At 35.6% G+C, this 26,372-nt stretch overlaps 1 protein-coding gene across 2 annotated transcripts in view; it reads left to right on the top strand.

Annotated features, from left to right (window-relative positions):
- Positions 1-26,372, top strand: part of CDK13 (cyclin dependent kinase 13) — a 125,367-nt gene that overhangs the window by 70,437 nt on the left and 28,558 nt on the right. For both annotated transcript variants that reach the window (XM_082692642.1, XM_082692641.1), the window contains exons 6-7: positions 8,923-9,112; positions 10,545-10,601. In XM_082692642.1, the coding sequence (XP_082548768.1) occupies positions 8,923-9,112; positions 10,545-10,601 (247 nt within the window). The remainder of the gene's footprint in view (positions 1-8,922; positions 9,113-10,544; positions 10,602-26,372) is intronic.

The following is a 26,372-nucleotide window of genomic DNA, read 5'->3' as shown; positions in this document are numbered from 1 at the left end:
CTCTCACTGATAACTATGATGTTAGCTCTAGGTTTTTGTAGATACTCTTTCATAGAAGTTCTCTATTTTTGGTTTGCTGAGTTTTGGTTCTTTTAAATCAAGAATGAGTGCTGAATTTGGTCAGATGTTATTCCTGCCTCTCTTGCTATGATCATACGAATTTTTTTTTTTATTAGCCTTGATGGTATGGTTACATTAATGGATTTTTGAATGATGAACCTGGCTTGCATATCTGAACTAAATTCCACTTGGTCATGGTATAAATATTTTTTCACACATTGTTGGATTCTATTTGCTTAAATTTGGTGAGGATATTTTTTTTTTAACTTTTATTTCTTTGAGAGAGATCGGGAGAATGATTTTGGGGTGGGGACAGTGAGAGAAGTAGACTCCTCACAGAGCAGGGAGCCCAAGGGACTTGATCCCAGGAAAAGTCAGAAAATGGCAGCGTAACAGGAAAGTAAAAATCACCCATCTGCTCACACAGAGATAAACTCCTCTTAGAATTTTGATATTGGACATTTTTCTAATTCTATGTATGTAAGTTCCTACCAAAATGAAAGTTTACTTGGCCTGCTGTATTATAAAAATACTATAACATATGATTTTATTAATGTTTAAATACAATATAAGGAAAAATAATATGCAATAGAATGAGCTTTTTAAAAATGCAGGTTGTCGGGACACCTGGGTGGCTCAGGCATTAAGCATCTGCCTTCAGCTCAGGTCATGATCCTGGGGTCCTGGGATCAAGCCCCGCATTGGGCTCCCTGCTTAGCAGGAAGCCTGCTTTTCCCTGCTTGTGTTCCTCTCTCTCATTCTGTCTGTCTATTTGTCTCTTTCTCTCTCTCTCTCTGTCAAATAAATAAATAAAATCTTTAAAAAAAAAATGCAGGTTGTGAGATGCCTGGCTGGCTCAGTCAGTAGAGCATGCAACTTTTGATCTTGGGATTGTGGGTTTGGGCCCCACATTACATGTACAAACTACTTAAAAATAAAATCTTTAGGGCGCCTGGGTGGCTCAGTGGGTTAAGCCTCTGCTCTTGGCTCAGGTCATGATCTCAGGGTCCTGGGATCGAGGCCCACATTGGGCTCTCTGCTCAGTGGGGAGCCTACTTCCCCCTCTCTCTACCTGCTTCTCTGCCTACTTGTGACCTCTCTGTCAAAAAAATAAATAAAATCTTAAAAAATAAAAAATAAAATCTTTAAAAATAAATAAAAATTAAAATGTGGGTTGTGACCTACTAAATTGATTACATGACACAGTTTGAAACATTTGAAACGATTGGAAACATTGACTTTGAAACATTGCCTAAAACTATATAAATATAAACCTTGATAAAAATAAAACCAAAGTTAAAATACAGGAACAATATATTGATTAATTCAGGATAATTTGAAAGCCTGTTAAGTTTTTTATTTATTTTTGTTTTGGACATTTAAAACAATATTATTGGAGTACCTGGGTAGCTCAGTGGGTTAAAGCCTCTGCCTTCAGCTCAGGTCATGATTGCAGAGTCCTGGGATCGAGCCCCACATCGGGCTCTCTGCCTGCCTCTCTGCCTACTTGTGACCTCTGTTTGTCAAATAAATAAAATAAAATCTTTAAAAAAAAAATAAAAATGAAACAGTATTATTGAAGTACTCAAACATACTTAAAATAAAACGGGATACTGAACCCCAGTGTCACCATTTCTCACATTTAACTGTTACCACATTTTACTAGTCTTGTTTTATCCTTCCCTACTTGTTTTTATTTTGCTTGACTATTTTTAAGTAATTCCCAGGCATCATATTGTGAACATAATCTGTCTATAATAATGACATTGTGTTTATGTTAGAAAGAGGCCTTATACCTAACAAAATACACAGTTTTATAATATTATCTAACAGTCAGTGTTTACATTTACCCAGTTATCTTATAAATATTTTTTATAGGAGCTTTGTTTGACTATGGATGCAAACAAGATCTATATTGTATGTGGTTAATTATCATTTTAGGTCTCCTAGAATCTGTGGTATCTTCTCTTGCTTTTTTGACGTTTCATTCCACTTATTCATTGAATAATAAGCCACATTTTGGATTTGGCTAAATGCTTCCTTTTAGTGATTTTAGCTTGTTCTAACTCACATATTTCCTATGAATGGTAATTAGAGCTAGAAGCTTCTTTAGATATAATCCAGTTGTTTGGCAGTTATACTTCAAAGATGATGCTAGAAGCCATTATCTCTTGTGGTTTCTATGGGCAGAGATTTGGGAGCATCTTGGCTGGGCAGTTTTGTCTGGCTCAAGTTGTCTCATGAGTTCGCCATGAGATGTTGATCAAGGCTGTAGTCAAAAAAAGAAGGCTTGACTGAGTTGGACAATCAACTTCCTCACATGGCTGGCAGGTTGTAGTTCCATTACTCGTGGGATGTCTCAGTTCCTTACATTGGCCTTTCAACGGAGTTGTTTGACTATCTTCACAGCTTGGTGGCTGGCTTTCCCCAGAGCAAATTAATCCAAGAAACTAAAATGGAGTCTTTATGTGACCTTGCCTTGGTAGCTAGTGACATCACTTCTGCAATACTTTGTTGGTCACACAGACTGTCCTTAAATCCCTGTGTGAGGGCATAGATACTCGGAGATAAGAAGCATTGGGGCCATTTTAGTGACCTGCTACCATAGATTTTTTTTTTTTTTTTTAAGAGAAACTCTTACTTATTTTTTTATTTTAAGTAGGCTCCACATGCAACACGGGCTTGGACTCATGACCCTGAGATCCAGAGTCGCACACTCTACTGACTGAGCCAGACTGCTGCCCCTACCATAGATGATTTTAATTTAAAAGAACAGGGTTTCTGTTTTTTTTATCTTTTTTTTTTTTAAGATTTTATTTATTTATTTGACAGAGAGAGATCACTAGTAGGCAGAGAGGCAGGCAGAGAGAGTGAGGAGGAAGCAGGCTCCCTGCGGAGCAGAGAGCCCGATGCGGGACTCGATCCCAGGATCCTGAGATCATGACCTGAGCCGAAGGCAGCGGCTTAACCCACTGAGCCACCCAGGTGCCCTGTTTTTTTTATCTTAAACTTGTCTTTATTTTATACTAAAAATCTTGATTCCAAGATATTAATGTAGACCTACAATATACATAAATAATTTTAAGATAACAGTATTACTATTAATTACTGAAAAGACTACTAACTGAAGTTTTAGATTTCATAGTGTTTCTTTTTATACTTAGAATATACCCCACTGGGGATGGTTAGTCAAAATACTATGATATAGACCATGTGCAGCCAGTTTGATACACATTTAGGTTCATCTGTTTCCAATTTTTAGGCATTTATTTTTTTACCCTTTTGGTTTAATGATATATATTAATCATGTAAAATATTATGTGATTCCAGACTCAAAACTTTATAATAAATAGGCCACATGCAGAATAGTCCCACTTCATTTCTCTTGTTTTTGTTTTCTCCCTTACCTATGGGCAACTGGATTTTATTTTTGAAAAGTTCAATTCATTGTTTAGTTCCTATATATTCACCCTCCCCTCTGTATATAAGAGCAGCATAATAATAAATGCTGTATTGTGTATCCTGAAGATTACTCCCTGTCAGTAGAGATTGTCGTCATCCCTTTTTATGGCAGTACAGTACTCCACTGTGTGGATGTGCCGGTGTATTCAGTCAGCCTCCTACTAATAGACATTTGCATTGTTTTCAGTATGTTACTGTTAGAAGTAATGCTGAGGGCGCCTGGGTGGCTCAGCTGGTTAAGCGTCTGCCTTTGGCTGGGGTCACAATCCCAGGGTCCTGGGATTCAGCTCTGTGTCGGGCTCCCTGCCCAGTGGGGAGTCTGCTTATCCCCTCTCCCTGCTGGTGCTGTCGCGCTCTCACTCTCTTAAATAAATAAATAAAATCTTTTAAAAAAAGAATGGTGCATTGAATAGCTCTGTGCCTGCATCATTTTGTATTTTTGTCAGTGAATTTTGGGACAGGTTCCCTAGAATTGGGCTTAAGTCAAAGGGAAATGCTAAATGTGATTAAACTTGATATTGCCAAATTCTTAGCAGTGTTATGAGGGTTTCTCACAGCTTCTGCAGTAGAGTGTTGTGTCATTCTTCTGGATTATTGTCAGTTTGTTATTGTGGTGAAGTTTCAGTTTGAAAAATAAATTTTTTATGAGTAAGGTTAAGCATCTTTCCATTGATTTAATGGCAGTTTACTGTCCTTTCCTGCTCTCCTCCCGCCCACCATCCCATGAGTTTTCTATCTTTTGCCCACTTTTCTGTAAGGTTGTTAATCTTTTTCTTTCCACCTTATAGGGACGTTTTATGATGGATATTATTTAGTTATCTGGAATGTAAGTTTCAAATGAATATTTGCCAGTTTGCTTTACTCTTCTAAATTTGTAGTGTTTTTAGCCATGCATTAGATTTTTTTTATAAGATTTTATTTACTTATTTGACAGAGATCACAAGTAGGCAGAGAGGCAGGTAGAGAGAGAGGAGGAAGCAGGCTCCTCGCTGAGCAGAAAGCCTGATGCGGGACTCCATCCCAGGACTCTGAGATCGTGACCCTGAGCCAAAGGCAGAGGCTTTAACCCACTGTGCCACCCAGGCGCCCCATTAGATTTTTATTTTTACCTAGTGACATTATTGAAGTGTTTTCTTCTTATTTTTGCTTGATTTGATTCATAGTTAGGAAAGTTTTCCTCGATCTGAGGCTATGAAGAAATTCATGTGTGTGTGTGTGTGTGTGTGTGTGTGTGTGTGTGTGTGTTTTAAGATACTATTTATTTATTTGACTGAGAGATCACAAGCAGATAGAGAAGCAGGCGGGGGGGACGGGAAGCAGGCTCCCAACTGAGCAGAGAGCCCAATGTGGGACTCGATCCTAGGACCCTGGGATCATGACCTGAGCTGAAGGCCTAGGTCTAAACCACTGAGCCACCTGTGCCCCCAAATTCATGTTTTTTAAAAAACTGTTTTCATGACTTTATTTTTTTATATTTAGCACTGATTCATGTGCTTTTTTATGCTGATGTATGTTGTGAGAAACAGATCAGTTTTATCTGTTTCTGCCTCTTCAGTTCCTCAAATATTGCTAGTTAATCAGTCCATCTTTTGTCCCATTGACTTGATATGCCATCTTTATATTAAAGTTCTGTACATGCTTGGACTTATTTCTGGATTTGTTTTATTTCATGTTCACTTAGCAATATTACACTTTTTAGTTATAGACCTTAATATCTGGTAGAGCCTCATGCCTAGATCCCCTTTTCTCTTTTAGGTGTTTTCATTGCTCTTCTTTCTTTATTTTTCTATGTGGTTATAACATGGACTTCATGTTTAATTTTAGGGAAAAAAATCTGTATTTTTTAAAAATTGAGCTGTGAGGGCACCTGGGGGCTTTGTTAGTTAAGTATCTGACTCTTGGTTTCAGCCCAAGTCGTGATCTTGGGGTCGTGAGATTGAGCAAGCCCTGCTTGGGGCTCTGCACTCAGCGCAGTCTGCTTGAGTTTTGCTTGCTCTCTCTTTCTCTGCCCCTCTCCCTGCTTGAGTTTTCTCTCTCGCCCCCCCCCCTTTTTTTTAATAAATAGATAAAATCTTAAATAAATAAGTAGAAATTGAGCTTGTGTTTAATTTATAAATTATTTAGGGGAAAATTTTTGACATCTTTATCAGGTTGAGCCTTCCTAAGAATTTATGCATTTTTTTGTGTAAAGTTTTTTGTCTTCTTAGTTTATCTTTGAAGGATTTGGTACATTTCTAAGTTTAAAAAAATCTCTTAGTAGAAATGGTGTCTTCCCTTTTGTCTTTTAATTGGTAGTTATGTTAATGACTACTGATTTTTTTCTGCTGTTTTTCTAAATTGTGATACTGTTTTTAATAATTTTTTTATTGAATGTTTATGTCTTTTGGGGAACAAAAGATCATATTATCTGCATAGAGAGATAATTTTAGCTCTCTTATTTCAGTTCTTATACCTCTAATGCAGTTCTAATAGAAATAGAATGCAAGCCATTCTGTTTTATTTTAAAATAATCTCTTAGCTGCATTTAAAAAAATCAATTACTAATTCAAGTATTTTTACTTAATCCAGTATATCTAATGGATCAGTATACTCAATACAACAGTTATTGGGGTATTTTGTATTCTCTTTTTGTTGCTGTAGGAAGTCTTTGAAATCTAATGTATACGTCATACTTCCAGAACATTGGTCTGGCCACATTTGAAGTATTCAATAGCTGGTGTGGCTTTGTTGCACTGTGTAGACTCTAAGTACTTTCTCGTTATTTAATGCCATCAAAGATAGATCTATCAAGTAACTATTATTTTATAATCTACTTACTTTAACTCAATATGAGTAATACATTTCCACATTAATATTATACCTCTGCAGTGATTTTCAAAGTGCAGGGTATGGTATAGATGTACCATAATAACCAGGTTTTTTGTTTGCTTTTTGTTTTGCTTTTAAATATTTAATTCTGCATTGCTTTTAGTGAACATGCTTATAGCTAAATCTTTGCAATCTTTATTTCCTTATGCTAAATATCTATTAATGTACTTGCTATGTAAAAGGATATGTCATTTTTATTTTTTTTAAGATTTTATTTATTTATCAGAGAGAGAGGGGGAGAGAGCGAGCATAGGCAGACAGAATGGCAGGCAGAGGCAGAGGGAGAAGCAGGCTCCCTGCCGAGCAAGGAGCCCGATGCGGGACTCGATCCCAGGACGCTGGGATCATGACCTGAGCCGAAGGCAGCTGCTTAACCAACTGAGCCACCCAGGCGTCCCAAGGATATGTCATTTTTAAAGCTTTCATGTATATTGCCTGATTTTAATCCTAATTTTAATCTTCTGATTTACTAGCACTCTATAACATTATCTGTTTACCTTACAGTAAAGGTTGTTACTACTGTGTATTTATTGTCTGTCTTTTTGAAATCTTTTCCCTTTAGTTAAAAGTATTATATTACTTTGTATATTTTGATTAATAGTGGGAGTTTTCATGTATTTTGTACAAAAATATCATTTGCACATTGACAGTTCATTTTATTTCTCATTTTCTCTTGTGGGATTGATCTTCTTTTGTACTGATTTTTAAGACTTTGTCTTATATTAAGGATATTAACCCATTTTGTAGCAAATGTGTTTCTCTGCTTTATCATTTACTTTTCCCTCTCTTCCATATTGTTTACTTATATATGTTTTATTCTAAATTTTTATTTAATAAAATTTCTTGGTTTTTAATGGGGTTTTGTTTTGTCTTTGTTATAACTCCCCATCTTCCTAAGGTGTCACACATTCGTCCCATTAACCAGTTTGCCTCTTTATTTTCACTGATAGTTGCTTTCATAATTATTAGATGTATATTTAGGCTCTGTTTTCTGGTATATATCATGTTATACTTTCATATTTGTCCCTATAGGTCATACTAATCTCTGGTAGGTTAATTTTCAGAAACATTTTAGCTGGTACTTTGGTTCTTGTTTAAGGTGAACTTTAGAATTATTTTGTGAAGTATTCTCTCAGTAAAAGAAAATAGAAGCAAATCCTTGATTTTCTTATTGTTTTATAGTTTGGTATTTAATGAATTTGTATAGTTCTTGTTAAAGTTTATTCCTAATCCTTTGTAGTAATTTTTTTTTCCTTTTGTGGAGTTATTTAAATTTTATTTTCTAATGAGTTGTTAATTGCATAGATGAAGTTTTTTGCTTTTTATATATGATTTTCTCTAACCCAGGTACTCTCTTTATTCTGTTGGATTTCAAGGAAAATAGTCATCTTTATCAATAATTATATTTTTCTCTATTTCAGTGTTCATACATTGTCTTTAATTTTATTTACTAACAATAATTTTGCTTACTAAACGTTTAGAGCAGTTACTAGTAATGAATGTTTTTGTCATGTTTTACTGGCATTTTACTCTTCATTAAGACTTGTTGATTTGAGAGAGATACCATTATAAACTTAAAAAATAATTTTTAAATTACAGTTAGTTAACATACAAGTGTTTCAAGTGTTAGTTTCAGGTGTGGAATTTAGTGATTGAACACTTGTATATAACACCCAGTGCTCATCACAAGTACACTTTTTAATCTCCAACTTTTAAGAATCATTCTAAGTTTACTGTGAGTGAGATGTTTGTTTTTAATTAGGAACTGATTGTTAGCTTTCTTCAGATGACTTTTTTGACATATAAATAGGTTTTTTCTTTGATAGATATGTTGAATTTTGTCAGTTTTTCCATTCTTGAATTGGTAAATTAAACTTAGTCTGATTGGAATATTTTTGGATACAGCTTTGGTTTCAGTTTGTAGGAGCTTCAGTTAGGATTTTTGAATCACGATTGTTGTGTATGTACTATGTGTGATTTTAGGTTTGGGTAGCAAGTTTAGGCTGGTCTTATAAAATACAGTTGCAGTTTGTGTGCTTTCAAATGCTTTGGAGCTGTATAAACAGAATGAAATTATATGTTTTTTGAAGGTTTAATAGAAATCATCTAAAGTCCCAACTGGGCCCAGAGTCTCTTTTTTTTTTAATTAAACACAATTGTTTTAACACTTTTAGAATTTTCTTTGATGAACTACACTGATTTTATTAAACTTCTGCTGAGAGAAAGTTTGTTCAATATATAAAACAGTTAAGAACTTATTTTACATGAATCACCACCCAGAAACTATGCATTGTAGAGTTGATTTGATATTTTAACAGTTTTCTTCTTCAAAAGAAGAAAATTGAGTTAGATGTTTCCTTGGGATGCATTTATTTATATTAAATTCAGAGAGAAAGATGAATGTTACTGAAATGACAAAGTAGGACTTCTTTTCAAGGAATAATTTTCTCCATAGCATTTAATTTTTAAAAATTTTGAACCTATAGAAAAGTTATAAGAATAAAAACTTTAATGAATTATTCTTCTTCTTAGGTGCATTTTATCTGGTGTTTGAATATATGGACCATGATCTGATGGGACTACTGGAATCAGGCTTGGTTCATTTTAATGAAAATCACATAAAGTCATTCATGAGACAGCTCATGGAAGGTCTGGATTATTGTCATAAGAAGAACTTTTTGCATAGAGATATTAAATGTTCAAATATTCTTCTAAATAATAGGTATGATGTGAGTTTGATTGATATATGTGTTTAAGATGAGTGTTGTATAATATATGCCTTGATTCTGTTAAAAAGACCTAAATTTATTTTATTGCTCAAACTGTTTCAATATAATCAGTATTATCGCTTGAAGTCTAACTGGACTTGTGTTAAATATACTTTAATTAGTTTCCAATGGTAGTTTTAATGTACATAAAATAATACTTAATTGAATTTCTCATTTGATATTCTTCCAAATAATGTGAATGGATATTCTAGTAATTAATAATGTGATTTCAGCTTTAGGTTAAGAATAGATCTAAGAATTTTTTTTTTTTTTTAAGATTTTATTTATTTATTTGAAAGACGGAGATCACAAGTAGGCAGAGAGTCAGGCAGAGAGAGAGAGAGAGGGAAGCAGGCTTCCTGCGGAGCAGGGAGCCCGATGCGGGGCTCGATCCCAGGACCCTGAGATCATGACCCAAGCCAAAGGCAGCAGCCCAAACCACTGAGCCACCCAGGCGCCCCAGATCTAAGAATTTTTTATTTAGAAATTGTTTTTACACCAGTATCACAGTTTTAAAAAGAGCTTTTCTGACGTGTGTATACACACACATATGCATAAGTTGATTTTTTTTTTTCCCCCAAAAAGAAAGTGCAAGTGGAGGGTGGGGGACAGAGGGAGTGAGAGAGAATCTTAAGCAGTCTCCACACCCAGTATAGAGCCAGACAGGGGGCTCGATCTCATGACCCTGAGATCATGACCTGAGCCAAAATCAAGAGTTGGACACTTAATCGACTGAGCCACCCAGGTGCCCCTGCATAAATGGATATTTAAAGTGTATGTTAAAAACATTTTACTGACAACATAAGCTGAGCTCTGGTAATTCTGTTATAGTTGGTGTTACTTGTTAGTTTAAGTGAGGCATGCCTAGTTCGACTTTAGTGTGCGAAAGGGTTTTATGTCCCTAGTCCCTCTAAGAACTAGAAACTAAACATAGATTTAAAATAATGTGATTTAGTCTTATGCATTATTGATTTGAATTGAACAGGTAATATGTCTAATTACTAAGTAGCAGAAATTATCTCCGTTTATTTTCATTACTTAATTAATTATTTTATTACTTTTCTAAATAGGAGCTAGGTAGTACTAAAATACTGTTAATACTAGTACAATAAAAATAGCGGTGGTGGTGGTGGTTCTAGATAGAATAATAATAACTGAAGTCTCCAAAGGAGAAGTACTACTTTTTTACTTTGTTGTGAGTTTATCTTTTTGCCTTTTCTTTTAGGACTTAGGGTACTGCTGTGTGATCAAAGTTAAAGTTTACATATTTTTAATTAGTTTTAGGAACAGAATATGAATGTGTATAATTAGACATCAATGAATGGATACAAATGTGTATGATTTCAGAGAACACTAATGCTTTTTGTTCATTTTGTCTTCTACCAGAGGGCAAATAAAACTTGCAGATTTTGGACTTGCTCGATTGTATAGCTCAGAAGAAAGGTAAGAGTACTTTCAAGTGACTATTAAAGATAATAGAGACCAGTTTTAAGAATACCTTATTAATACTTTATTTTTTTAAGAAAAAGGAAATTTACTTTTCATTGTTAAATATGTGAAATAATATAATTTTGTACCATATTGGATTGACTATTTTAATTGCAAATTTTATGCATTTATCTCAATTTAAAAATAATTGGTTTTTGGCATTTAGAGGTAAATATAATTTCTTTTTAAAAAACTCATACTTAAATTTCTAATGTAGACTCAGATATTAAGATGTTTATGATTTTTGTGTTTGGTGAAAAATCTTAATATATACCTTTTTTAATATTGTGTGTTTAAACGTACACACTTTTAGTTATTATTTTGGACTTTTTAAAACTATACTTTTATCTACAGTTATATTTGTTTTAATCTCATTAGAGCCTTTTATTTAAACAAACTATTGTGAAGAATTTCCATTGCATAACTTTTCTTTGTGGAGCTTCTGTGGCTGCAGTTTGGATGTATATTCCTTTGGCTCCTTTGGACATGGTGGTGGTGAAATATGACTTGTCTTATTAGAACTAATATGGGGTTACTTGGCTGGCTCGGTCCATAGGGCATACGACTCTTGATCTTGGAGTTGTAAGTTCGAGCCCCACATTGGGTATAGAGGCTAGTTAAAAATAAAATTTTTAAAAAACAAAAGAACTGATACGGAATTTCAAAATAAAATACTTCTGTGATATAATGGATTTTATGTAAATATATTGCAGACTTAATTCAGTTTAATATATCTCTAGTGTGACCCATTTCTTTCCTGTCAAACAGTACTGTTTCTTAATTTTCACTTACATATTCTAAAGTACTTTATGTTTGTCAATTCTGTAATTTCTTCAGTGTAACCATACTTTAATGTAATGATGCATCAGTTAATTGGAATTCTTAGAAGTAGGTGTTTACTTTCACTGAATGTTGGCCAGTTTCTGGTTAGTTGGTAAAACATTCATGTTTGAATTTTTTACAGTGAAAATTTGTTTATTTTTGAATCTTGCCGTGTCATCATGTCATTCTGAAAATTATTTTCATTATTTAGTGTGGAGAGGTTTTTAAATGGTGTGTTTAAGATCCATTAGAATTCATTAAACCCTTCAGAAAACTGTGGTGTAGACAGTTGTTTTGGACAGGGTTCCAGTCCCCTATGCTTCCTTTAGTCAGAGTTTTCCACTTTTATTTGTTTCACTTGCTACACTTTTTTAAAGAAACCATTGTGGGTTGGTTGTTTTTTGTTTGTTTGTTTGTTTTTGTTTTTTTTTTAAGTTTAACACTGTTTAGGTGGCTTTGTGATGATCATTGGGGAGGGTATGTGCTATAGTGAGCGCTGTGAATTGTGTGAGACTGAGGAATCACAGACCTGTACCCTGAATCTGTTAATTTTTAAAAAACTGTTTTAAAGCACAAAAGCGTAACCCTCATTTGTATTTGAGAAAACTGAGACCTAGAAAGGGTTGGGTGACTTTCAAGATCAGAAAATATTTGTTGACAGAATCAAGAGTATATAATTTCAAGTTTCCAGCTATCAGGTTGTTTCTTGTTTTGTTTTCCATCTTATATAATAATACTTCTTGGTAGAAATTGAAGGAAAAAACAGACTGGCCAAATACACACTTAATTGAAAACTTCTCTTGATGTGTATTTGTATATTTTAATAACCAAATTTCAATGACTGTTCTTTGGGGTGGGGGAAATTTTGCTTAATTAAGGATTCTATTTGCATAGCTGGTTAATTGAGATTTCACTATAGTTTAGATCATCCTTAATACAGGTATATGTATTTGTCATTCTTGAATGTAAATCCCTTCATGTTTTCACGTTAGGTTTCAGTGGAGATGGAGAAGAGCTAAATTACTGTTTTCATATTATAGATTCCTGTTTTGCTGATATTTATTCACATATTAGATACATTCCAGGATAACTGACTGTAAAGTCAAATTTTACGTATTACTCCCATTTTTCCCTGTTTACTTTACCTTTTTTAAAAATGGAATGTTGGGTTTCAGTGGAGTTCCAAGGGTATGATATGTTCATTGAGCCATGATCCCCATTGCTCTACTGAATTGATACAGGAATTTTGAGATTACTAAAGTAGAAAATTTAAAATTTGCGTCTTCAGGTAACATATACTAAACTTTCCTGCTTACCCAAATTCGTAAGTTCCTAAAAGACAGGGCTTGGTGTATTATTTTGTTTTGTAAGCAAATATCCTGTCTTTTAGGGGCTTATGTATTCCCTTAAAACTTTTCTTTTTCATTTTTGATTTAAATAATTCTTTAAAATTAGAGAAGTAGGCTTAATTTTAAAGGAATGACTTTAAAAATACATGTTTTGTTCTAGTAAATCTTAATAACATACCAATTTTACCATACTGCCTTTAGCAGATTTAATATTGTCCCAACTTTTCTAGATATTTCTTTTTTTTTTTAAAGATTTTATTTATTTATTTGACAGACAGAGATCACAAGTAGGCAGAGAGACAGGTAGAGAGAGACTGAGAAGCAGGCTCCCTGCTGAGAAGAGAGCACGATGTGGGACTTGATCCTAGGACCCCAGGATCATGACCTGAGCCGAAGGCAGAGGCTTTAACCCACTGAGTCACCCAGGCGCCGCTCTAGATATTTCTTGAAATAAACATGGCAAATGACTTTTCATTCATATTTCTTTGTCATTATAAGCAGGAAGAAGGGTAAGCCTTTATCGTGATAACACCCATCCAAATGTTAAGTCACTTTGAATTATTTTCTATGTAATTAGCTATTACAGATAGAGTTAACTGAAGTGTTCAAGAAATTATTGCAGTGTTTTTTGTTTGTTCCCAGGCAGAACACATTTCAGCTAACTACTGTAATAGCTTAACTACATTCTCACTTACTTGGTTTCAGATATTTTTTTGCACTTGAGAACTGGAATGGAGTGTGATAGTCCATACTTAGGAATTGAGGATCGGGTGTGATGCGACCCATGTGGATCTCCTCTGTCATGTGTGATAAGTGGAAGAAAAGAGAACCACTGGGTTAAAATTAGGGGGGAAATTATTTCTTTAAACTTTAATAATCATTTTCTTATTTTGTATATCAGTATTTATACACTGTCCCATCTGGCCTTGGAAAATACAGAACTGGAGACCAGAGGTTTTTGCCCATTTCTTTATACCAGTTCATTTTTTTTCAGTAGCTATTTTAAAATCAACTTGTCCTGAAACTTTTAGCCACAGTAATATATAACCCATTTCTGAGTTTTTATTTTACCAAGTCGTTGCTCCAGTGCTTTTCCAAATTACAGGATATTTTTCTCTTTATGTGACCATTTCATATGAGTAAATACATGCTTTCCACATAAACTGAAGATAATTTCATTTTCTAGAGATTAAATTAGAACTTAGCACATTTGAAAGGAACATAACACCGTTAGGGCTCAATCAGGGAGACTTTGGCTCTAGTCCTGTCATTGCCCTTTAAGCAGTTGTGGAATCTTTCACAAGTTACTTAATCTCTATCTTATCATTCTCAACTATAAGATGAAGGATTGAAAATCTCTAAAATCTTTATTTAAAGGGTATTAGAAAACATATCTTACAGTTCTACAAGTTACTGAGATCAAAATAAGTTTCTTGAACATTTTTAAGGCAATATCACCACCTAGTGGCTTTTCATAAAATTGCCATTAAAAGCAAAACTAAACTTTTCCTATACATAGGAAGGCTATTTATAGGTATCAGTGGAAGAGGGAGAAAGTATTACCTCTTGCAGCTTATCCAAGGACTAGATGAAATTTATATCCAGGACTTATTATTTGTATTCTTGTCTTTACACTCAAGCTAGAATTCTAGTCGATTTAAAGACAGGGACCATATTTTAAATGTTTGGTTTTACCCTAAAGTTTAAAACATATTCACAGTAATTGCTTGATCAGTTCTGATCCAAGTCATTCTGATCTGGAGGACCCTCCTGATATCAGTTAGTGCGGGGAGCCTTGGGGACTGTAGATAATTCAAAGGATCTTCTGGGCCAGTTATTAGAACCATAGTAATAAGATCATTAATAACATTAATAATAGTAAATAATGTCACTAATGTGACTAAACAAGCTTTAGGAATAGAAATCTCATTCAGATTGCTGACCTAATCATAAGATCAAGATTAAATTGTACTTCCTTTGGCCTTAATGGAGTAGCTTACATTTTTTAGTATATAAAATGGGAAAGGCAATTTAATTCTCTAGGGTATGGTGTGCCCCCTCTTCATGTAGGGGAAATTTGATCCATTCCCTTAATGTTGAAGATTTACGAATCCCAACTTCAAGACTTCATCTTTCTTTTGATCTCTAAAGCTATGTGTGTACGGACAGCTCCACCCAGGTGATATAGGTACTGTAAGTTAAACATCTTGTTACAAAGCCTGTCTTCACATTCCCCAGAAAAAAGTCTGCTCCTTTTCCTTTATTTCCTGTTTTAGTTGAAGATACCCAGTCACTTATAGATATGTCCCTGTAGACCACTGTAAATAGCATTATATTGGTTTTTGTGCTTCTGGTCTTTTTCCCTAACATTATTTTCTTAGGTCATTCTTACTACTGTCCCCTGCCTGCTACTCCCCACCTCAACCCCCGCCCCGCCAAGCAACCCTTGAATTATTTGTAGTTCCGTAAACAAGTTAAATGCCTCTCTGAATCTGCATAAGTTCTTAACTTTTATATGGAGTTAGACTCTGCATTATCTCAATCTGACAGATTTGGTTTTTTGCTTCAGTTTAGTCACTACCACTCCTGAAAAATTTACCCTGATTCTTGTAGTCAGCGTTGGGCACATCTTCCTTTATGTGGCCAGAATACATTTTTCATTAATTTACATAGTACTTAAAGTGTATTATTATAATTTCTATCACTACCAGATTCTTAATTAGGCTTTAAACAGCTCCAACCGTGTTGGTGGTTGACTCTTTCGGCCAGCCATCTCTTGGTTCTTAGTACAGTACCGAGCTCAGAGTTTCATAAATATTTGTTGTTTATAAAAAAGGAACAAACTTAACTAGCATTTGTGCATGGTAGTTTATTATATATAGTCCTCTTTCACAAGAATTATTTTAAGCAAAAGCAGCAGTTTTTCTGAAACAGGTGGTGTAGATATCATTCTTATGTACATTTTAAATATAATGAAACTGAAATTTACAAAATTTCAGTATATTTTCAAGATCACCTAATTAGTGGTAGAGCTAAGAATTAAACTCAAATCTTTTGACAGAAAGCCTTTTTATTTTCATTATACTGGAGTGCTGCTTTGGTAAGACTCTGGATCTAACTTTGATCTCCTAGAAGTATGTTCTTTTTAAATTTCCCACTTCTAAAAGTATCTTCTAAGTGCTGAACTCTAGGGGCATCTAGAGTCTGCTTTGGAGGTACCATTAGGCTGATGGCAGGTTTTTCAGTTGTCAAACAGTTACTGAATTTCATTGTCTCTATTTTCTTGGCCTTCAAATAATATATTTTATTTTTGCCCATTGAAGAATACTCATTTAGTTTTCCAGCAAGTTGTATGATATTTCCATTTCTGAATCTCCTGTAAAGCTCCTTAAATACCAAATGAGAAAGATGTAATTGAGAAGTATTTTGATAGCACCAGATATTTTAAATAACCTGAGATTTCACATGGAAGTTTTATTATATACAAGCCTGATGACTTACATTTTAAAACCTTGTTGATCGTATTAAGGTAGAAGTTTTAAAATAACAAAACAAAGGGAGTATTCTTCTTGTTGTTTCTAGAGTGTTGGGGTTTTTTCCCCCTAGCAGAAAAGAGAGTGTCTGCTTTCTTCTCAAAAACCATGAAGATATTCAATAGAAATTGAAATTCAGAGTATTTACTGTTGAGACCATTATTTCTGGATCCTTACAAAGTTTAGTTTTTACTACTAATAATAGCTTATTGGAATTACTGTTTTGTTTTTTTAAATTTAATGCCAGAGGGATTGCATGTGTTGTCTGTTTTGCCAGGTTATGGAATTTATTACTTAGGAGTTTAACTTAATTATGGGAGTAAATGGGGCGGTTTATTTTCCATTTTTTGGCCTTTTTTTTTTTTTTTTTTTTTTTTTTAAATTATTTGACGGAGAGAGATCACAAGTAGGCAGAGAGGCAGGGTGGGGTGGAGTGGAAAGCAGGCTCCCCACTGAGCAGAGAGCCCGATGTGGAACTCGATCCCAGGACCCTGAGATCATGGCCTGAGCCAAAGGCGGAGGTCTAACCCACTGAGCCATCCAGGCGCCTAGGTTTTCTTTCTTTTAAAAGACTTACTTTAGAGTGCGCAAGCAAGGGGAAGGGGAGAGGGAGAGAGAGAATCTCAAGCAGACTCCCCAGTGATTGGGGAGCCTGATGCGGGGCTCAGTCCCAGAACCCTGAGATCATAACCTGAGTCAAAACCAAGAGTCAGACCCTCAACCAACTGAGCCACCCAGGAACTTAGGTTGTCTTTTTTTTTTTTTTTTTTTTTTTTTTTAAAGATTTTATTTATTTATTTGACAGAGAAATCACAAGTAGATGGAGAGGCAGGCAGAGAGAGAGAGAGAGGAAAGCAGGCTCCCTGCCAAGCAGAGAGCCCGATGCGGGACTCAGTCCCAGGACCCCGAGATCATGACCCGAGCCGAAGGCAGCGGCTTAATCCACTGAGCCACCCAAGCACCCCTAGGTTGTCTTCTTTAAAGTGTATTTATTCTGTACCATCTAAGTACCATCTTTGTTTTTTATTCCTGTTTCTTTTTTCATAGTTATAAATTCACTTTTTATGGAAATACTGGGTAGAGATATCAAGAATGTAATTTTTAAAAAAATTCATGAAAGAAAAATAAAGCATCATATATGAGGTGTCACATCAGTTGCATTTTTGTGATCTAAGTAAGACCATCTTTAGGATGTTGATAATATATAGCTAAACTTAGTAACCAAATTTGACAGGTTTTTGGGGATTTTGGTTTTTCACTTATTTGTCTAATTTTGGATGTTCTGTTTTCATATTACAACAGTACTTTAGTTTTCTTGAGATTTAAACTACTGGTTTTTTATTTTTCAAAGATTTTGTTTCTTTATTTGACCCAGAAAGAGAGAGACAGAAAGAAAGGGAATACAGGAAGGAGGAGTAAGAAAAGGAGAAGCAGGCTTCCCACTGGGCAGAGAGCCCAATGTGCGATTCTATCCCAGGATTCTGGGATCATGACCTGAGCTGAAGGCAGACGCTTAATGACTGAGCCACTCAGGTGCCCCCAACAACCTAGTTTCAGAACATAGTTTCGGTTATTTTTATTTTCATCATTATGTTTGTAAAAACAGTTTCATGATCATAACATAGAATATTTTCTTTAATACTTGTTTGTTAATCATTTAAATTAGTGAATTAGGTGATTTGAAATTGGCTTTATTTGCTAACTCCATCTACCTTGGAATTTGCTTTTATGATTAATGTCTTTTCTGTCTGTGTACTTTCTCAGTGTTTGCTTCCTTCTCATTTAACACCAAGGTGGAAAGTGAGGCAGGACACCTGTTTTGCAAAATTCTTGAATAAATGGTGTGTTTTTTTTCTTGAGTAATAAAACCATTTTCATTATCTTTTGTCAATGTTAACTTCTAAAAGTTTATTTTAAACTAGTTTATTAAAAAGCTTATTTAAAATGTTTATTTAAGGGGCACCTAGTGGCTTAGTGGGTTTAAGCCTCTGCCTTCGGCTCAGGTTGTGATCCCAGGGTCCTGTGACTGAGCCCCCATCAGGCTCTCTGCTCAGCGGGGAGCCTGCTTCCCCACCCTGCTGCTGCCTGCTTCTCTGCCTACTTGTGATCTCTCTCTGTCAAACAAATAAAGTCTTTTAAAAAAAAGTTTATTTAAAAAATGCCTATCTCAGACATTTAAAACATAATTATAGCACCACTGTCTTCTTGAAAGTTTTCCTACCAGCTCTGCTCTCTCCCTGGCTTTTTCTCCTAGCTGTAGAAAATGCACATTTGCTCAACCTTCTAAGGGAACTGATGGTTCATTGTGGTTGGAGCAAGAACCAAGTAATAGATATTTTTATGGGCCTTGTGTGCATATTCTCTAGGAGGTAGGAGGCAGCAGTGTGTATTAAAGGTATAAGATACTGACACTTTATGCTATCACTTTGACTTTATTTTGAAAAGGGGATTGGCCTTGTAAGTATGGTAACAAGGGCAGTCAGTTAGAAAGCTGTTTCAGTAAACCCAAGCAGGATGATTATGGTTAGAATTAGGGAATGGGCATAGGTGTTAGAAAGATCAATTATATCATAAGATATAAAATGATTGAATACGTATTGTTAAACACATCCCAGCTTGTGCCCCTGCGGTAAGCTTTTGCAACAAACAAAACCTCAAAATTCAGTGGCATAAAGATAGGAAATTGATATGTAGTTCTCACTTAAGGATCAGGAGTGGTTGTTGCTTACCTCAGTAGACAATTAAGAGTATTTAACCATCTCATTATCATTAGATCAGGGGGTGTCGACTACATACAGTCATTCGGGGATCTAAGTTGGAAGATCTGCCATCTTCATATGCCTTCCAAGGTATACCACCTCTTGTCAGCCAGAAACTAGAAAAAAGGAGGTAGGGGCATTATGAGCCAGACCTAGAAACGGCACTTAACACTTACATTCATGTTCCACTGGTGAGGACTTGGACATGTGATCACACCAGCTACAGTGAGGATGGGAATGTAGTGTAGGTGGGCAGCTACCATTGAAGAAAAGAACAGATTTTGGAGGACAGGTAGTAGTCTCTGCTGGAAGTGATGATGGTGTTTCCTGGGACAGGAAACAGGCAGCAAGTGGGTAGCATCCTTTTGGATGTGTTTAGATACGGGTACTTACATGACTGATAAATTTACATGAGTAGTAATAGAAAAGTGATTGTAAGATGATTTCAGTTGGGAAAAAATTACTTTGGTTTCTCTGTACCAGTGTTATAATACAGAAATTTCAGAGTTACTTTTCATGGAAAATATCAAAAGATAAGGGGAAAAATGTGTTATATAACATTTATGGCATAGGTCAGTTGATTAAAAATATCAATAAGTGCTTATTACTTTGTGCCTAACACCAACCGAGGTAATGCCTACAGGTTAAGTATTAGAACTGCAGCTATGACAGACAGACTTGGTCTCTGATCGCATTTACATTGTGGTGAAAGAAGGTAGACAACAAGTCTATGGAATAAAGAATTTAAAATACTTAAATGCTACAAAGCAAATAAAATAGTGACAGTAAGAACACTCTGGGCATATGGGTAATTTTTAGGTAAGGTAGTTAGTACAGACCTTTGACAAAGTAAAATTGAGCTAGGATCAACCTGAGTGATGAGAATGGGATAACTTAATGAAGGCATAGGCCACGGACATTGCAAGTAGAAGGAGCTCAGCAGCTGCAAAGCTTGGGACTAGACTGGGAACGTTTCAGAGCTAAACATTTGCCCAGTGTAAAAATAGGAAATGAGACACTTGGGAATATGGTCTTACCCACTGAGGTAAAGTTTAAATGTTATGTAGTTACAGTAATATGAGCTGGTTCTATGCTTAAAAAAAAAATGGAGAAGGCAGGCTAGGGATAGGTACGGCAGAAAAACTAGTACCAGTGCAAAGATAATGGTGGCTCAGACCAAAAGATAATCTTGGCTTACACTTTCTGAAACTTTGGAAAATTGTTGGATTTAGGATCTATTTGGATGTAGAAATAATGGAAGTTGTTGATACATCAGATGTGAGATTTGAAGGAAAGAGAATAAAAGATGACAGAAGATTTTTGACTTCTGAAGCATAGGTGTTAAAATCAGACCCCAGATTTCTTTTGTAGGTTTGGTAGGTATTTCTGCAGTAGATTCTGAGGGAAGACATGGCATTTGTGCAGATGATAAATTTTGTTAGCTGAAGGCTCTCCCATGTTTTTCTTAAAAATATTATAGTCTAAAAGAAGTATAGACTATTACATATGTTGAAAAAATGAAGCATTTAGAGCAATTTAGGTATTTCCTTTAATATAATTCTCTTTTTATTTCTTGTAAGGGTCTTTAAAATTAGCAGCTCTGGCTTGTGTATTTTAATTATCCAGAACCTCCCAAGTACCTCAAGGGCCTAACTAAGATCTTGCTCTGAGCAGTTGCTTTATGCCTTTTATCTGTTTAGACCAAAGGGCAGGCTCAGCCATCTGCCAGCCTGGGGACACACCCTTAATGGTGGTACTTTTGTTTGTTGGGGGTGAAGGTAAGGAAGACCGTAACTATTTCTCATCTCTCCTGATCCACCCATCTTTTGAATTCCTGGGATTATCTAAGGGCAGAGTATTGAGATCTGTCTTTGATCTCGATTGATACGTCATTGGATGTAAAGAAAAATACATTGAAAATTCAGTGATGGTACTTTGTTTTATTAAAAGTATTTATCAGCCTGAATATTTTATTCATTTTACAAATGAAAGCATTTCCACAGTTTGGAGATATTTGTGTTTTAAAATTGAACTTCTGGTGTGCCTGGGCAGGCTCAGTTGGTTAACTGTCTGCCTTTGGCTCAGGTCACGATCCTAGGAGTCCTGGGATGGAACCCCACAGTGTGTTCCTGGCTCTGGGCGGGGCCGGGGATGGGGGATGTAGAGCCTGCTTCTCCCTCCCCCTCTCCCTCCCGCTTCCTCTGCTTGTGTGTGCCTGCTCTCTCTCTCTCTCTCTCTGTCAAATAAATAAATCTTTAAACGAATAAATAAAATTGAACTTTCTGTGTCATATTTTACAGTTGAATGTGTTTTCTGACTTTACATAGTTCTTGTGGCAAAAACTAAGAATTTAGAAAAACTGAAAAAGCCATTAATTGGTATACATGAAATACTTTTACCATATACTTAGAAGTATATTTCATCTAGTTTTGTGTTTAATCATTTCTTTAAAGATTTTATTTTTTTATTTGACAGAGATAGAGAATAAGTAGGCAGAGGGGCAGGCAGAGGGAGAAGGGAGAAGCAGGCTCCCCACTAAGCAGGGAGCCTGATGTGGGGCTCGATCCCAGGACACTGGGATCATGACCTGAGCTGAAGGCAGTCGCTTAACTGACTGAGCTACCAGGTGCCCCTATCATTTTCGATAATGCACTAAATATTTTCACTTCTAAATTTGATAGAAGAGTTAAAAAAAAACTAGTCTTAATTTTAGCTGCTAAAGACAACTATGTTCTAAATGCTGCCTAGAACTTAATACATAGTATATAAAATAATATTTCAAATATTCTTTTCAATAAAATTTAATAACTTTAATTTGTGTGATTTCTTTATATAATTTAACATATTTTTACTTTTAAAAATATATTTAAAAACACTAAAACAAAAAGATAAAGTATTCACTGTTTACAGAAGGATTTATATTAATTTAAACATTTTCTTGGGCGCCTGGGTGGCTCAGTGGGTTAAGCCGCTGCCTTCGGCTCAGGTCATGATCTCAGGGTCCTGGGATAGAGTCCCGTATGGGCTCTTTGCTCAGCAGGGAGCCTGCTTCTCTCTCTCTCTCTCTCTCTCTCTCTCTCTCTGCCTGCCTTTCTGTCTACTTGTCATCTCTGTCAAATAAATAAATAAATCTTTAAAAAATTTTTTTTTTTTTCTTGAGACCATAGGTATTCAGTTACACTTGAGTTAACAAAACCATAGGTTTCATATGCTTACGGATCCTTGAAATGTTTTTTGAAAACTGGTCATTATAATTTTCACAAACTTTGTTCTCCCACCCAGCTAATGCATGTATGTCAACTAAACTTAAAAGGCCACATATAGGGGTGCCTGGGTGGCTCAGTGGTTAAGCTCTGCCTTCGGCTCAGGTCATGATCTCAGGGTCCTGGGATCTAGCCCCACATTGGGCTCTCTGCTCAGCAGGGAACCTGCTTCCTCCTTTCTCTCTCTCTCTCCCTCCCTCTCTCTCTCTCTGCCTACTTGTGATCTATCTCCCTGTCAAATAAATAAATAAAATCCTAAAAAAAAAAAAAAAAGGCCACATATATATATTTTTAAAGATTTTATTTATTCATTTGAGACTGATAGAGCGTGAGCAGAGGGAGAAGCAGATCCCAGAACCCCAGAGATCATGACCTGAGCCAAAGGCAGACACTTAACCATCTGAGCCATCCAGGCATCCCTAAAGGCCATATACATGAAAGTATCTGACCCATGCCCCACGTTGTTCTGGGCTTTGTCTGTGGGGGTCATACCAAAAAATGGCACCTGGGCTTTTTGTCTTCTGGGAAAGATAGAAAACCTAAAAATAGAATATAGTCTTAAATATGATTTAAAAAATAAGAACGTGAAATTAAATCTGTTGATAATAGAGATTAGAATTTACAGAGATTGGTCTTTCACTATGTCTTGAAGGAGGTGTAGGATTAAAGGAGAAAAATAGGAAGGGGATTTCAAATTTGAAAGGAGTTAAGGCATAAACAGGTGAACTCTTTTAGATCAAGGTATAATTGACATACAGCACGTATTAGTGGGGCACCTGGGTGGATCAGTTGGTTGAGCGTCTGACCTTTGATGGTCATGATCTCAGAGTCATCAGACTGAGCCCTACGTTGGGCTCCACACTCAGCTCAGAGCCTGTGCTGCTCTGGGGCTCTGCTTCTGCCACCTGCCTGTCTCTCAAATAAATAAATAATAATAAATCTTTAGGGTTGCCTGGGTGGCTTAGTCGGTTAAGCATTGCCTTCTGCTGGATCACAATCCCAGGGTCCCCAAATCAAGCCCCGCATCAGGATCCCTGCTCAGCGGAGAGCCTGCTTCTCCCTCTCCCTCTGCCTGCCACTCTCCCTGCCTGTGATCTCTCTCTCTCTGTCAGATAAATAAAATCTTTTTTTAAAAATTAAAATAATAAATATTTAAAGATTTTATTTATTTGTAAAAGATTTTATGTATTTATTTGAAGGAGAGACAGAGATAGCAAGAGGGCGAACATGAGCAGGGAGGAGAGCGAGAAGTAGGCGATGTGGTGAGATGTGGTGCTGGATGGATCTCAGGACTCCAGTATCATGACCTGAGCCAAAGGCAGACGCTTAACTGACTGAGCCACCCCAGGAACCCCTATAATAAAGATCTTTAAGTAAAATCTTAAAAAAAAACCACATTAATCTTAGAATGTAATGATTTGGCAGTTGTGTACACTGTGAATTGACCACAATAAGTCTAGTCATCATTTGTCACTATAAAAAGTTACAAAAGAAAAATTTCTCTTTTATTCTTGTGACGAGAACTTTAAAGATCCACTCTCCTGGCAACCTTTAAATATGTACTATAGTACCATTGACTGTAATCACGAGTCTCATATCACATCCCTATGACCTGTTCATTTCACAGTGAAAAGTCTGTGCCTCCTGAACCCCCTTCATCCACTTTGCTCTCCCTCCTCCTGGCAACCACCTTTCTGTTCTTTATATCCATGAGTTTTTTATTATTTGCTTGATTTTTAGATTTCATATATAAATGAGATCATATGGTATTTGTCTTTTTCCATCCACTTATGTCACTTAGTATAATACCTTCATGGGCCATGCATGTTGTCATAAATACCAAGATTTCATTGTCTTTTATGGCTGAATAGTATTCCATTATATATGTGTAATCTCCCTGTCTGGGTTTTGTGTTTCACAGATTCAGATTACTGCGATTAACCCCAGTCCAGAAGCAGATGATCCTTCTGATGTATCATCAGAAGGTCACTAGTAGCCAAATGCTCCATCACAGTGCCTACACATCATTCACCTCACTTCATCTCCTCACATAAGCATTTTATTATCTTACATCATCACAAGAAGGATGAGTACAGTACAATAAGATAATTTGAGGGAGAGAGAGACCATATTCACAAGTTTCATTACTGTATGTATTATAAATGTTCTGTTATTGTTGCTAATCTCTTATTGTATCTAATTGATAAATTAAGGTTTATTATAGTTATGTATGGATTAGCAAAAAACCTAGTATATATAGGGTTCAGTACTATTGTGGTTTTAGGCATCCATGGGGGGTTTTAGATGGTATTCCTTATGGGTAAGGGGGGACTTACTGTGTGTACCACATCTTTTTTATCAATTCATCCACCTAGAGACACTTAGGTTATCCCATATCTTGACTATTATAAGTAATGCTGCAGTGAACATGGAAGTACAGATTAGTATTTCCATTAGTGTTTCCATTTTTTTTTTTAATAAATACACAGAAGTAGGATTGCTGGGTCATATGGGATTTCCATTTTTAATTTTTGAAGAAACCTCCATACTGTAACACTCCATAGTGACTCTACCAGTTTTTACATTCCCACCAACAGTGCACAAGGGTTCCTTCTTTACATGCTTGGTAATCCTTATTATTTCGTGTCCTTTTGATAACAGCCATTCTTACAGGTGTAAAGTGATCTCATTGTGGTTTTCATTTCCCTCATGAATAGTGAAGTTGAGCATCTCATATGCCTTTTGGCCATGTGTGTGTCATCTTTGGAAAAATGTTTCTTTGGATCCTATGCCCATAATTTAATCAGATTTGGGGGGGTTGTTTTGCTGTTTGATTGTATGAATTCTTTATATATTTTGGATATTAACCCCTTAGGAGATACATGATTTGCAGATATCCTTCCATTCAGTAGGTTGTCTTTTCTCCTGTTGATGGTTTCCTTTGCTGTGCGAGAGCTTTTTAGTTTGATGTAGTCCCAGCTTATTTTTGCCTTTGTTGCCTTTGCTTTTGGAGTCAGATCCAAACAAACAAACAAACACCTGATGTCAGGGAGCTTGTTGCCTGTGTTTTCTTTTAGAAGTTTTATAGTTTCAGGTGTTAACATTCCAGTCTTTAATCTATTTCAATTTAAATTTTGTGTATGACATAAGATAGTAGTCCAGTTTTATTCTTTTGCATGTGGCTATTCAGTTTTCCCAGTACCATCGATATTTAAGAGATTGTCCTTTCCCCAGTATGTGTGTATATATATATATATATATATATATATATATATATATATATTTTTTTTTTTTTTAAAGATTTTATTTATTTAGTTGTCAGAGAAAGAGAGCACAGGTAGTGGGAGCAGCAGGTCAGGGGAGAAGCAGGCTCTTTGCCAAGCAAGACGTGCAGTGCAGGACTCAATCCCAGGAGCCTAGGATCCTGACGTGAACTGAAGGCAGACGCTTAACCCACTGAGCCACCCAGGCATCCCTCCCCAGTGTATATTCTTGCCTCCTTTATCATAAATTACTTGACTGTCTATTCATGGGTGTATATCTGGGCTTTCTATTCGGTTCCATTGATCTATGCATCAGTTTTTATTCCAATACTGTATAAAGTTTTGATTAAATTTGTTTGAAATTAGGGAGTGTGGTGCCTCCATGGCTATTTGGAGTGTTTTTGGGTTCTGTATAAATTTGGGGGTAGTTTGCATTATTTTTGTGAAAAAAAATGCCTTTGGTCAAAAACCAGTAATGTATTATAGAGTGGCTAACCGAACAGAATAAAAAAAAATGCCTTTGGGATTTTGATAGGAATTTCATTGAATCAATAGATTGCTCTGGGTCGTGTAGACATTTTAATGATACTAATTTTTCCAGTCCACGAGCATGGAACATCTTTCCATTTATTTATGACTTTGGTTTCTTTCATCAGTGTCTTTATGGTTTTCAGTGTATAGGTCTTTAATCTTCTTGGTTAAACTTCTAGGCATTTTTTTTTTTTTGATGCAGTTAT

The sequence above is a fragment of the Mustela nivalis genome, assembly GCF_964662115.1.
Source record: "Mustela nivalis genome assembly, chromosome: 12".
NCBI classification, from domain to species: domain Eukaryota; kingdom Metazoa; phylum Chordata; class Mammalia; order Carnivora; family Mustelidae; genus Mustela; species Mustela nivalis.
The sequence above is the reverse complement of the archived record's forward strand: the minus strand, read 5'-3'. Positions and strand labels throughout refer to the sequence as shown.